This window comes from Crotalus tigris, unplaced genomic scaffold (assembly GCF_016545835.1).
Source record: "Crotalus tigris isolate CLP2741 ecotype Arizona unplaced genomic scaffold, ASM1654583v1 scf7180000019173.45859301935:6455823, whole genome shotgun sequence".
Taxonomy (NCBI): Eukaryota; Metazoa; Chordata; class Lepidosauria; order Squamata; family Viperidae; genus Crotalus; species Crotalus tigris.
In genome coordinates this window covers 2393192-2405449 of record NW_024097414.1, presented here as the reverse complement: position 1 = coordinate 2405449, position 12258 = coordinate 2393192, and the positions used below count along the sequence as shown (strand labels likewise).

General features: G+C 46.1%; 1 protein-coding gene across 7 annotated transcripts in view; it reads right to left on the bottom strand.

The window, feature by feature from the left end:
• Positions 1 to 12258, bottom strand: part of IQCK (IQ motif containing K) — a 61165-nt gene that overhangs the window by 43089 nt on the left and 5818 nt on the right. For 6 of the 7 annotated variants that reach the window (XM_039360410.1, XM_039360413.1, XM_039360411.1 and 3 more), the window contains exons 5-7: positions 10183 to 10235; positions 9602 to 9679; positions 1444 to 1528 (exon numbers count right to left, since the gene is read on the bottom strand). In XM_039360410.1, the coding sequence (XP_039216344.1) occupies positions 1444 to 1528; positions 9602 to 9679; positions 10183 to 10235 (216 nt within the window). The remainder of the gene's footprint in view (positions 1 to 1443; positions 1529 to 9601; positions 9680 to 10182; positions 10236 to 12258) is intronic. The other variant, XM_039360414.1, reaches the window with a different exon arrangement.

Sequence of the window (12258 nt, the reverse complement as noted above, 5' to 3'; positions counted from 1 at the left end):
ATGTGAAGTGAAATGTCTTCAAGGAAAAAAAGAAAGTCCAGTTGCCTTCTGAAAAAAGAATTTTGGGATAACCATGACCTGGATGACTGAGGATCTCCATAGATATTCAGGACTGATGTTTTCTAACTGATTAGTACAAAGAAACCAGAGAAACACCCGTTTAGTTTCTGACTATGATCTTTTGGGATCTTCCTTTATCCATCCATCCATCCATCCATCCATCCATCCATCCATCCATCCATCCATCCATCCATCCATCTCTCTCTCTCTCTCTCTGATTGAGCAGAGAGTCATCAAGACAGAATAAGCTACCAATAGGATTACTTCTTACAATGGAAACTATTAGGTCCCTGCTGTGTCTGGCTTAAAATAGCCAGAGGAGTATACTGTAAGTAGCAAATCTCTAGCCGTATCCTTTCTGTGACCTTTAAATCCAGAATGAGAGGATGTGTCTCAGACAACACTCTCTCTACTCTCCAACCCTATGTGCTTTCCTGTGACAAAAAAAAAGCAGGACAACCAGCAACATGCTGGGTCACAGCAATCAATCCACTAATCAACCAACCAATCAATCAAACATATAATTTCCCTAGTAAATCAGCAGAGGATTAAAGCAAAGGACCGTTAGTCCAGGATCATGTTTCCAACAGAAGCTGGACAGAAAATCCCCACAAATGGAACATTGGGCTAAGTTTATCTCGCACATTGTACGGGCTTACTCTGGAGCTGCTGCTCTCGGCCCAGCCTTTCCCAATTTCACGAGCTGATCTGAGCCTCCAAACTAGAGGTCAGCTACAAGGAAATAGTCATGGCCGCCATGTTGCTACGGTGGCCATTTTGGGGGGACTGCAATCAACGTGCGTTCGAGTCTCTCCATCTTTCCAACAGATTGATATGGTTTAGGCATGTCAGGACACAGATTTAGCATTTAGTGGGCAAGACCGCTGGGATTTAGCTGGCAGAAGTCAGGGGATTGGCCATGGGTGCGTGATTAAATGTACAGCAATTATTTAAACTCTAAAGGACTTTGGGGTCAGATGGGTTAGGATTAGGATCAAGGATAAGAAGTTAGAAATAAAAGAAGGTTGCCCTCTCATAAAACATCTTTGTGTGTCTTCTTGTTACGATTTGTTTTCAAATTACCCTCCCTTCTTCTCTCCTACGTTCTCTTTTTCTCCTTCCTTTTCAAATGCCAAGCATCCCATTCTTCGCTTGTTCTTCTCTCCCAATTGGCTGAATCCTTCCTTCCTTCTTCAATGACACATGCGATTTCTATTAGATGATGATCTGGACCAGTGTTTCTCAATGATGATAGCTTTAAGATGTGCGAACTTCAATTCCCAGAATTCCCCAGCCAGCCATGCTGGCTGTGGAATTCTGGGAGTTGAAGTCCACAAGTCTTAACCGTCAAGGCAAAATTAATATAGAGGGGTGGTGTCTTACCCGATAACCTTTCCAGAAGGTTTGGATGATGAAGCCGGCTTCTTTCTCGGTGAGCAGCAGAGACAAAGGAATGGGAGGTCTAGGACTAGAAGAAATATATATTTTTATTATGTATTTATATGTCCCTATTATTTTTATACATAACTCAAGGCGGCCAATATATCTAACACACCTTCCTCCTCCTATTTTTCCCATAATAATAAACCTCTGTGTATGTGTGTGTGTGTGTGTGTGTGTGAGAGAGAGAGAGAGAGAGAGAGAGAGAGACTGGCCCAAAGTGATCCGTCTGGCCTTCATGCCTATGGCAGGACTAGAACTCGCAGTCTCCTGGAGATTGGCCCAAAATCACTAGCTGCCTTCATGCCTATGGCAGGACTGGAACTCACAGTCTCCTTGTGATTTGCCCAAAGTCACCCAGCTGACTTTCATAGCTAACGCAAAACTTGAACTCATGCTGAGGATTGTATCGCAAAATTCAAGGCATGAGGCAGTCCTGAAGGCATTGTGAGCTGGGTTTATTTCTGCCTGTGAGCGAAACAAAATTCTCCAGCATTCTGAATTCCTCAGCTTGGGCAAAAAAAATAAGATCCTTTGCTTGAAGGTTGAGATAAAGCCCTGCATTTCAACTGTTCAATCTCCCTTTCTTGTTTTCATAATTCAAGTTTTAATCTCCCAAGGCCATCAGATGAACAAACTTGGAAACTTCTTTGTCTAAAAGGACTTGGTAATTTATCTCTGGAGAAGACTCCTGCGAGTTCCCTGGACTGCAAGGCGATCCAACCGGTCAGTCCTAGAGGAGATCAACCCCGACTGCTCTTTAGAAGGCCAGATCCTGAAGTTGAAATTCAAGTACTTTGGCCACTTAATGAGGAGGAAGGACTCCCTGGAGAGGAGCCTGATGCTGGGAAAGATGGAGGGCAAGAGAAGAAGGGAACGGCAGAGAAGGAGGTGGCTGGATGGAGTCACTGAAGCAGTAGGCATGAGCTTCAATGGACTCCAGAAGATGGTAGAGGACAGGAAGGCCTGGAGGAACGTTGTCCATGGGGTCGCGATGGGTCGGACACGACTTCGCAACTAACAACAAAATTTATCACAAGGAGCATCTTACCAGCCCTCCTAATTTAAAGTTTTATCACGGAAAGAGGGAAGGGCAAAATAGTCCCAGCACGCTTCTTTTCACTCGGTACAGACAGCCGTGCACTTATGATCACAACTCAGCCCCAAATTTCTGCTAAGCGAGGCAGTTGTGATGCAGGTTTTGCCCCAGTTTACGGCCTTTCTTGCCAGTTAGGTGAATCCCTGCAGTTGTTAAGTGAATCTGGCTTCCCCAATTGACTTTGCTTGTCAGAAGGTCGCCAAAAGGGGATCACATGATCTGAGGACATGGCAACCGTCATAAATAGGAGTCGTCCAAAGTGTGATCACATGACCACAGGGAAGCTGCAAGTCGCAAGGGTGAAAAATGGCTGTTAAGTCCAGGACCACCTGTATCCATACAACCTTTTGGGAGAAACAGGTCTTCGTTTCTTTTTTTTTTCTCCCCCGTGATGTTTACTTCCTGGCCTTCTTTTATGGAGAAATATAAGCTTGCCCTTCCTAACATTGCAGTATGAATTCCATCCTTGCCTGCACCGGGCTTCGTTTTTCAAACTCACGAGGATCTGTCGATCTGTCGGGGAAACTGATCCCAGACTAAAGTAGGAACAGGAGGTATATAACTCAAGTCCGGTGGGGAAGGGCTTCGGGTCCAGAAAGCCACCCCTTCCAGTCTGAAGGAGCCCAAGTCAGCCCAGGTCCATTTTGCTCAGCTGGAATATTAATAATTGACTCGAGGTCGAATGAAAATAGACTATCAGCAGGGGCAGAAGTGGGCTGGGCAAGCGGGAATAGATTATTTGTGGCAGGAGACAGCTGGGACACCCCAAGATGAATGGGCTGACAAACCAATGTGCAGGGTGTATCAGCTGCACAAAATTAAAGGCTCCCTGCGGAGCATCCGTCAATACAGCAAAAGTACTTGGCTCGTGTGCAAACTGGATTTCCCAGACCGATCTGGCATCGCCTGGCGGATGGCTTGCTGCCTTCCTGTGCGAAGTTTTCAGCCAAGGAAACAGATCAATCTAAAAATGGGAGAGCAGCTAGATTAACTACGATCGATATCAACATATCTTCTTCTTAGTGGCTTCTACTGAGGCAATTTGATCAAAATGCCCCGGGCTGGAGAACTGTTTGGGAAAGATCACCAGAACTTGTTTATTCCTTGGCGTGGTTCCTGTTGCAGCTACTTTGAGATGCTAAATTCCATCCTGCGTATGTTTTGGGTTTTTTTCTCTTTTCCCAGAAAAACATATGCGCTGGGAGTTGTCTGCCTGGGCATATCCCATCTTCTTTGGATTCAGATTAGCTCAGGGAATCGCACACATGTTATTAAAAGAGGCATAAAGATAATTTCAGCTGCAAGCAAAGAGCAGCTATTGAATACAAGAAGTCGTGATGGGACAGATTTTGCTGGTCTGGTTTGGGAAGAAGCTAGATATATCAGATTTAAAAAAAACTGCATACAGGAAAGCCCAACCAAGTTCATTAATAATAATAATAATAATGATGATGATGATGATGATGATGATGATGATGGAAGGGACCTTGGAGGTCATCTAGTCCAACCCCCTGCAGGAAGCCCTATACCATTTTAGACAAATGGCTATCCAGTCTCTTCTTAAAAACTTCCAGTGTTGGAGCATTCACCGCTTCTGGAGGCAGGTTGTTCCACTGGTTAATTGTTCTCACTGTCAGGAAGTTTCTCCTTAGTTCTAGGTTGCTTCTCTCCTTGATTAGTTTCCATCCGTTGCTTCTTGTCCTGCCTGTCATCCAAACAACTGGGGAATAGCCTCCTATTTAGCCAATCGAAGTCCTAGTTTTTATCGGAACACTTTTGCAGAGGGGCTTTTAAATGCCTTTTCATCACAGGACCTTCTAGGAAGATTCCAATCTATGGCCCTGCCTTTGTCATCACTCAGAACTAGAGACCTATTTTTGGTTTGTACGCTGATCCGAGAGAAATTTTTATTTCCTCTCTATCGGTTTTCCCTTTAAATCATGCATTTGTAAACTTTCTTTTATCTGAGCCTTGATCAAATGTGACTCTGGCAGGAGCCAAATTTTTGGCAGCGATGTTTAGACGTAGGAAGAAACCATTTGCTGGACAGTTTGTTTCCTATGAAACATCAACATAGATGCTGTTTTCTTTTTAGTGTTGCTGGTTCTTAGGTCTTTTGTCCTAAACCTCCATTCATCCAAGTACTGGTAGTCCTTGACTTACAGCCATTGGTTTAGCAACTGTTTGACATTACAACATTGTTGAAAAAAGGGTCTTAGAACCGGCCCTCGCGCTTACAGCCTCACAACCTCCCCAGTCACACAATCAGAACTCAGAGGCTTGGCAACTGGCATGTACTTAGGATAGTTGCAGTGCCCGGGGGCCATGTGATTCCTTTTTGCAACTTTCCCAGCTGGCTTCTGACGAGTAAGGTCAACAGAGGAAACTGGATTTGCTTAAGGAGGGTGTGATTTCCCCTTAACGGCTGCCTTGATTGTTTAACAACTGTAGCAAAAAAAGTCATAAAATCAGACGTGAGCCACTTAACAACTACCTTGCTTAGCAGTGGAAATTCGCAACTTTGGTCGCAACTTGAGGACTAACTTCTGTTTGGGATGCTCCTGTGTGCAACGGTGATGTGGGGCTGGATTCGGAGAAGAACCAATTTCTAGTCCTCCTTCAACTGTAAAAACTTCCCAAGGGATTGCAGACTGCAGGTTGTCCTCTCCATACGGCAGTTTGTTTAGTGACCGTTCAAAATTACGACGGCATTGAAAAAACTGACTTATGACCGTTTTTTGACACGAGCGTTGCAGCATCGCCACAGCCACATGATCAGAATCCAGAAGCTGGGCAACTGACTTGCGTTTATGACAGTCGCAGTGTCCCGGGGTCACGTGGCCCCCTCTTGCAACCCGTCAGATTCACTTAACAACCGTCTTACTACATGAATAACTGCAGCGATTCGCTTAACACGTAGTAGGGCAAGAAAGGCTGCCAAATGGGGTAAGATGCATTTCACAAATACCTCACTTAGCGACCGGAACTTGGGACTCAATTGCGGTCGTTAAGCTGAGGACTGCCTGGAGTCCCTTTCTCCCAGGCTTCACCAGGTTGTTGTGAGAAACAATGGGAAGCCTCGGAACTCCTGAATGAAGGGCCTGAGATAATCCTGACAAATAGCTATTTCTAAACTTTGCTGGAGGAAAGAATGTGCAGGGACAGCTGCGCAGGCTATGGACGGCAGCCAAGTGAATTTACAGCAGGGGTAGTCAACCTTGGCTCTTTTATGACTCGTGGACTTCAATTCCCAGAATTCCTGAGCCAGCATGGGGGAACTATGGCCCTTTCATGATTGGTGGACTTCAACTCCCAGAATTCCTGAGCCAGCATGGCTCAGCTTGGAAACCTCTCCCTTTCCCCTCAGCATGGCTGGCTCAGGAATTCTGGGAGTTGAAGTCCACGAGTCATAAAAGAGCCAAGGTGGCCTACCCCTGGCCTAGGCCTAGGCCGCTTTATGACTTGTGGACTTCATCTCCCAGAATTCCTGAGCCAGCCATGCTGAGGGGAAAGAGAGAGGTTTCCAAGCTGAGCCATGCTGGCTCAGGAATTCTGGGAGTTGAAGTCCACGAGTCATAAAAGAGCCAAGGTTGACTACCTTTGATTTACAGCTTCGGTACAGACCTCTTTCCAAAGGGCCAAAATAGAAGCATGTCAGAAGTGATCCTCAAGGCTCTTTCTCTCTCTCTCTCTCTCTCTCTCTCTCTCCAAAAAAGACATGAAATCAGGATCATTTGTTTTCTGGCCAATTTGGCAATGGACGGTTTGGTCTGGACACAAAATAAATAAAGGGTGTTGCTGAGTAAGGGAGGAAAAAGAAGTCAGGATGTTGCCTCCAATTGCTCCTCTTTTTTCACACGCAGAACTCATTAAAAAAGGGGGGGCAGGGCTTCCATTATTTAGGGATTCAATTTAAAACATTCACACAACCGCCCATTCGGTAACCAACTCCGGGCTGCTCCCAATCCAAAGCCAAAGCAAGCATAAAAAACCCATAATAAAACCGTAAAACTGGACACGTTAAAAAAATCAGGCAAAGCACCGTTTGCCAAAATTAGCACAGTGAGGGCTGCCGTCTTGAATTTCTTGACCTTGCCTCCTTGGGTGGAGGACTCTCTATCTGCTGCAAAATTGCCCCCAGATCTCCTTGTGCAGATCCCTTGATCTGCCGTCACCCCGCCATGCCGGCGTGCGGATCCCCTCGTGGATAACTCCGCTTGTTGACGCAAATCGAAGATGCCAAGCGCGGCTTGACGTTCATTGGGGTTGACAGGCCGAACGCGCCAGCCTGCGGGGTTTCTTGTGCCGATGTTGCGAGGCGCAGCACCCTCCCCACACGTTCCCTTCCCTGAGTCAGGAGGGAGACACACAAGAGAGGGGCGGGTTGATGTGGAGACACTGGGACACGGTTGGGATTTGATTATTTTTTTTGGGGGGGGGGAGGTCTGGGATGTCTTTCTGGAGTTGCTTTCCGATGGACAAGCTGCTTGACAGCTTTCTGACAGACGTGTTGAATTAAAGAAAGGGAAAACAGAGACAAAGAAGTAGCAGCAGCAGCAGAAGAAGAAGACCTGGAAAACAGCATGCAAACACGACAGGCCCAGATGGCAAGCGAGATGTGGCTTCTCCGTTCTGTCGGAAAGGGGAAAGAGCAGAGGGTTTTGCAAAAAAAAAAAAAAAAAAAAGAACAGAAAGCCTCTTTTTAAAAAATAATTATGAGAAAGAACTGGAAAGGATAACCAAATACAAAGACCTGTAAATAGAAACTGAGTGACTGTGGCAGAAGAAAGCAAAGGGGAGTGCCAATAGCAACAGGTGCCTTGGGTGCAATCCCAAAACATCTGAAGCACCGTTTGAGCACCATCGGCATTGACACAATCACCATCGGTCAATTGCAAACACCAGCTTTACTTGGAACAGCTTACAACCTGCGACGCTACCTCTAACACCATCAAACATCCGTATCTGCCTATCCCAGATCCATGGCTGGGGAATTCTGGGAGTTGAAGTCCACACATCTTAAAATTGCCTAGGTTGAGAAACACTAATAATAGAGTTGGAAGGTCTTCTAATCCAGTGTTTCTCAACCTTGACAATTTTAAGGCATGTGGACTTCAACTCCCAGAATTCCACAGGCAGCAATGCTGGCTGTGGAATTCTGGGAGTTGAAGTCCACATGCCTTAAAATTGTCAAGGTTGAGAAACACTGTTCTAATCCAATCCTTGCCCAAACAGACTTTTCCGGACCTCCTGCTCTGATTAACTGTTCCCACAGTCAGGAAATTCCTCCGTAGTTCTAGGTTGGATCTCTCCTTGATCAGTTTCCATCGGTTGCTTCTTGTCTGGCTCCCAGGTGCTTTGGGGAACAGGTTGTCCCCTTCTTCTTTGGGGCAACCCCTCACATATTGGAAGACTGCTATCGTCTCATATCATTCATCAAATGAATGGCAGGAGAAAGGGAGCGCAAAGCCCACTCACCCATGCAAAGTTAGCCCTGGAAGGTCAAATGAAAACTGAGCAGTGACGGGAGCTGTAAAGGCCATTGAGACTTGGGGGCATTAGAATATGAAAAGGAGAAGGGATGGGGTGGGGTGGGGTGGGAAAGCCGCTTGGGCGAACACTTGACATACCAGCACCCACTTTCCGAAATCTGTTAGCGAAACCAAGTAAATAGCAGCCGCGTTGGAGGATTTGGAGACGGAGGGGGGGGGGTGGAAGCTGGAGAGAAATTCTTTGGAGTAGAGAATGAGGAGGAGGACATAAAAAGCTCTCACAAATTGGGCATTCCCCAAATCTTCACAATACCAGCTTACTGAAGTCTACAGTCACCTGAGTCAGATGCCCCTGGGAACCAGCTGGCTGTGGGCAGATGGCACACAGGAAACCACACCAAATGTGGGTGATTTCCTTTCAAGGCCCAGGCGAATTTGAATGCAGGGCCAGGCCATCTGAATATTGCACAATGTTCTTATTATATCTTACCGCCTGCCCTCTTTCTCGGCAGCGTCCTGCGAGTCTCGCATCATCCGTGACGTGCGAAAGAAACCAAGCCACTTTCTGGCTGCACTCCAACCATCTTCCCAAGGAGAATGGAGCCAATCGGTGGTCTTAGGAGCGGCATCAAACATGGAAACCCACGGGGGGGGGGGGAAGTGTCAGCGTAAAACGGAGCCTTTTGGTTTTTCTCCCAGAGAAACTTTATTTGTTTATGTATTCGATTTTTACCAGGCCTTTATTATTTTATAGGTAACTCAAGGCAGTGTGAATACATAAATACTCCTTGCGCCTCTATTTTCCCCTCAACAACAGCCCTATGAAGTGAGTTGTGCTGAGAAGGGAGTGACTAGAATTCACCGCCTCTTGGTGATCGGCCCAAAGTCATCCAGTTGGCTTTCATGCTTAAGGCAGGATTAGAACTCACCATTTCCTGGTGACTGGCCCAAAGTCACCCAGATGGCTTTTGTGCCTGTGGCGGGACTAGAACTCACCGTCTCCCTTTTTTTTTGGTCTGGAAAGACTTGGTTCCTCTGGACTGAATGGCAGGGATTCCATTATCCTATGAAATTTATTCTCTGGGGGAAACTTCTTACAATTATAAGCCACTGAGAATTACTTAGTTTAACTGGTTAATCAAATAAATAAATAAACAGCAGGGTGTGAGTCAGTTCTACCCCTATCCAAGCCACGAAAACCCCAAGCCGGTCCCTCTCTCTCGGCCCTAGGAAGGAGGCAATGGCAAACCACGTCCGAAAAGCCGTGTGAAAATTCATTTTTTGGGCCACTCCGCCTTCCCCTGCGCAAACAAACCTAATGAAAAAAACACAACTTTGCAAGGGAGTGGTGATCAAATTATTCTACCTGTCAAGAAAGAGGGTTGCAATTGTGAGGAAGAAAGAAGAAACAGAAACTGAAAAAAAGGGACAAGTTGAGTGCATTTCACTCTCCCGGGGTAAGAAGGGCAGCCAAAGATGGAACTGGTGTAAACCATGAGTTAATACTTACTGGTCCTTTAGCCAATCCTTCACGAAAGGGATCTCAAAAAATTCCACAAACGGTTCGCCTTTTCTCTTCGCATTGTGGCTGGGAGGATCAGCGGGGTGGGGAAAAGCAGACACACATAAAATGGAGAATGAAAACTAAGCATAAAGGTGGTCCTCAAATTACGGCCACCACGGAGCCCAAAATTTATGTTGCTAAGTGAGACGTTTAAGTGAGTTTTGCCCCATTTTACGACTTTTCCTGCCACAGTTGTTAAGTGAATCACTGCAGTTGTTAAAGTGGTAACACGGTTGTGAAGTGAATCTGGATTCCTCATTTTTATTCGCTTGTCAGGACCCCGGGACACGGCAACCGTCGTAAATATGAGTTAGCGGTCTAAATTCTGATCGGGTGATCGTTGGGATGCTGCCATGATTGTAAGTGTGAAAAATAGTCATAAGTCACTTTTTCAAGGACATTATAACTTCCAACGGTCACTAAACGAAGTATTATTAAGTCAAGGACTCTCTGCATTGGTCTCATGGAGGCGGGGGGGGAAGTAACGGAATTATTTTCAAATACTTAACCCTGAGCAAGAAACTTACTTGTATAACCACTCCGTGAGGAAATCAAGGGCGATAAATCTTGTCTGTTTCCTCTGGAAGAACAGAAGAGACACCAAATTCAGGAGAACAATGATGAAAACTGATAGGGACTTTTTATTTTTATTCTGCTTTTTCTCCAAAGGGCATGCTGAGATGGAAACAGCCACGTTCAACAGACAAAAAAACTGTGGGCATTCACAGGACGGCAAGGAAGGATAGGACCACGCCGGACCCTCTCTTCTCGGCCCAACCCACCTCACAGAGTGGTTGTTGTGGGGTAAATAGGAGGCAGGAAGGAGTATTGTGTGTGTTTCTCCTCTTGAGTTGTTGTTCAAAATAATAAAAGGTGGGACATAAATATTCGTGCAAATGATTATATTTACGTGCGGTCATTGCATCAATGGGAGTTATGTTATTACGGCAGTTGTACATAGATATCCCTGCATCCCACAGAGGAGTATAAGGGGTCCCGACTTGTAACCATTTACAACAGTGTTTCTCAACCTTGACCATTTTAAGGCATGTGGACTTCAACTCCCAGAATTCCACAGCCAGCATTGCTGGCTGTGGAATTCTGGGAGTTGAAGTCCACATGCCTTAAAATGGTCAAGGTTGAGAAACACTGATTTACAATGGCACTGGAAAAAAGGGACTTATGACCTGGTTCTTGCACTTACGACCTTCACACAGCATCCCCACCATCGAATGATCAAAATTTGGGCACTCTGTCTTTACGACGCAGAGGGCATCCTGGGGTCATGTGATCGCCACCTGCGACCTTCCCACAAGCGAAGTGAACGGGAAAGCTGGATTCGCTTAATGACACGATTCACTTAACAACCGCAGCGATTTGCTTAGGAACCGTGGCGACAAAAGGCTAACAGCCTTACGGTATTTATTTTTCAGGCTCTGACTGTCTTTAAAGAAGGCAAGGAGGCCGGTTCTGAGCACAGCTGGGCTGGGTTAAGCACCCCCGGATGTGCACAGGAAACCTCCCTAACAATGTGCATTGTTCAGTGGCAGATGGGCTGCCTGCTATTTTCCACAAGGAGAATAATCTCCCATTCTCGGCTGTGTTTGTGTTGCCCTCTGGAACACAATGCAGGGCATAAGATAATTCCACCACCCTGTCTGCTTTATTTTACGGAGACGCCCACTGCTGCCACAGACACTTTTACACAGTGCAGGACTTCTCATAAAACACACAACCTCACTCACACAAACGCACCCACGCTCGCTTGTTTTTATGACTGCCAATCCTGCTTTTAGCCTCGGGATATTTTGGAAGTAGCGGCTTTGCTGTGCTCTTAAAACTCAAGAACCGCCGTTCTGGCTGAATAGGACTTCAAATCCCATCATCCATTGCCAGCCTCCTGCTGGCTAAGGATGATGAGGGTTTGCGATGAAGCCCCTCTTCGGAGTGGAAGAAGTTGTGAGGCGCCATCACAACTTAAGTTTTGCAGACTTTTTGATTTGCTTAGGTCAGGGGTAGGCAACCTTGGCTCTTTTATGACTCGTGGACTTCAACTCCCAGAATTCCTGAGCCAGCCATGTTGAGGGGAAAGGGAGAGGTTTCCAAGCTGAGCCATGCTGGCTCAGGAATTCTGGGAGTTGAAGTCCACGAGTCATAAAAGAGCCAAGGTTGCCTACCCCTGGCCTAGTTCATTGGCCACCTCTCATAAAGATTCATTTTGTGTTAATACAATACAGATAGTCCTTGTGTTACGACCACAATTGAGCCCAACATTTTGGTCGCTAAATGAGACCGTTGTGAAGTGAGTTTTGCCCCATTTTACCTCCTTTCTTACTGCAGACGTTAAGTGAATCACTGCAGTTAAGTCAGTAATACGGTTGTTAAGTGAATCCGGCATTCCCCATTGACTTTGCTTGTCAGAAGATCACAAAAGGGGATCACATGACCCTGGGACACGGCAACCGTCATAAACATGAGTGAGTTGCCAAACCTCTGAACTGTGATCACGTGATCGCAGGGATGCTGCAACGGTCGTCAGTGTGAAAAACATCATATCTCCCTTTATTCGGGGCCGCTGTAACTTCAGTTTATTTATTTATTTT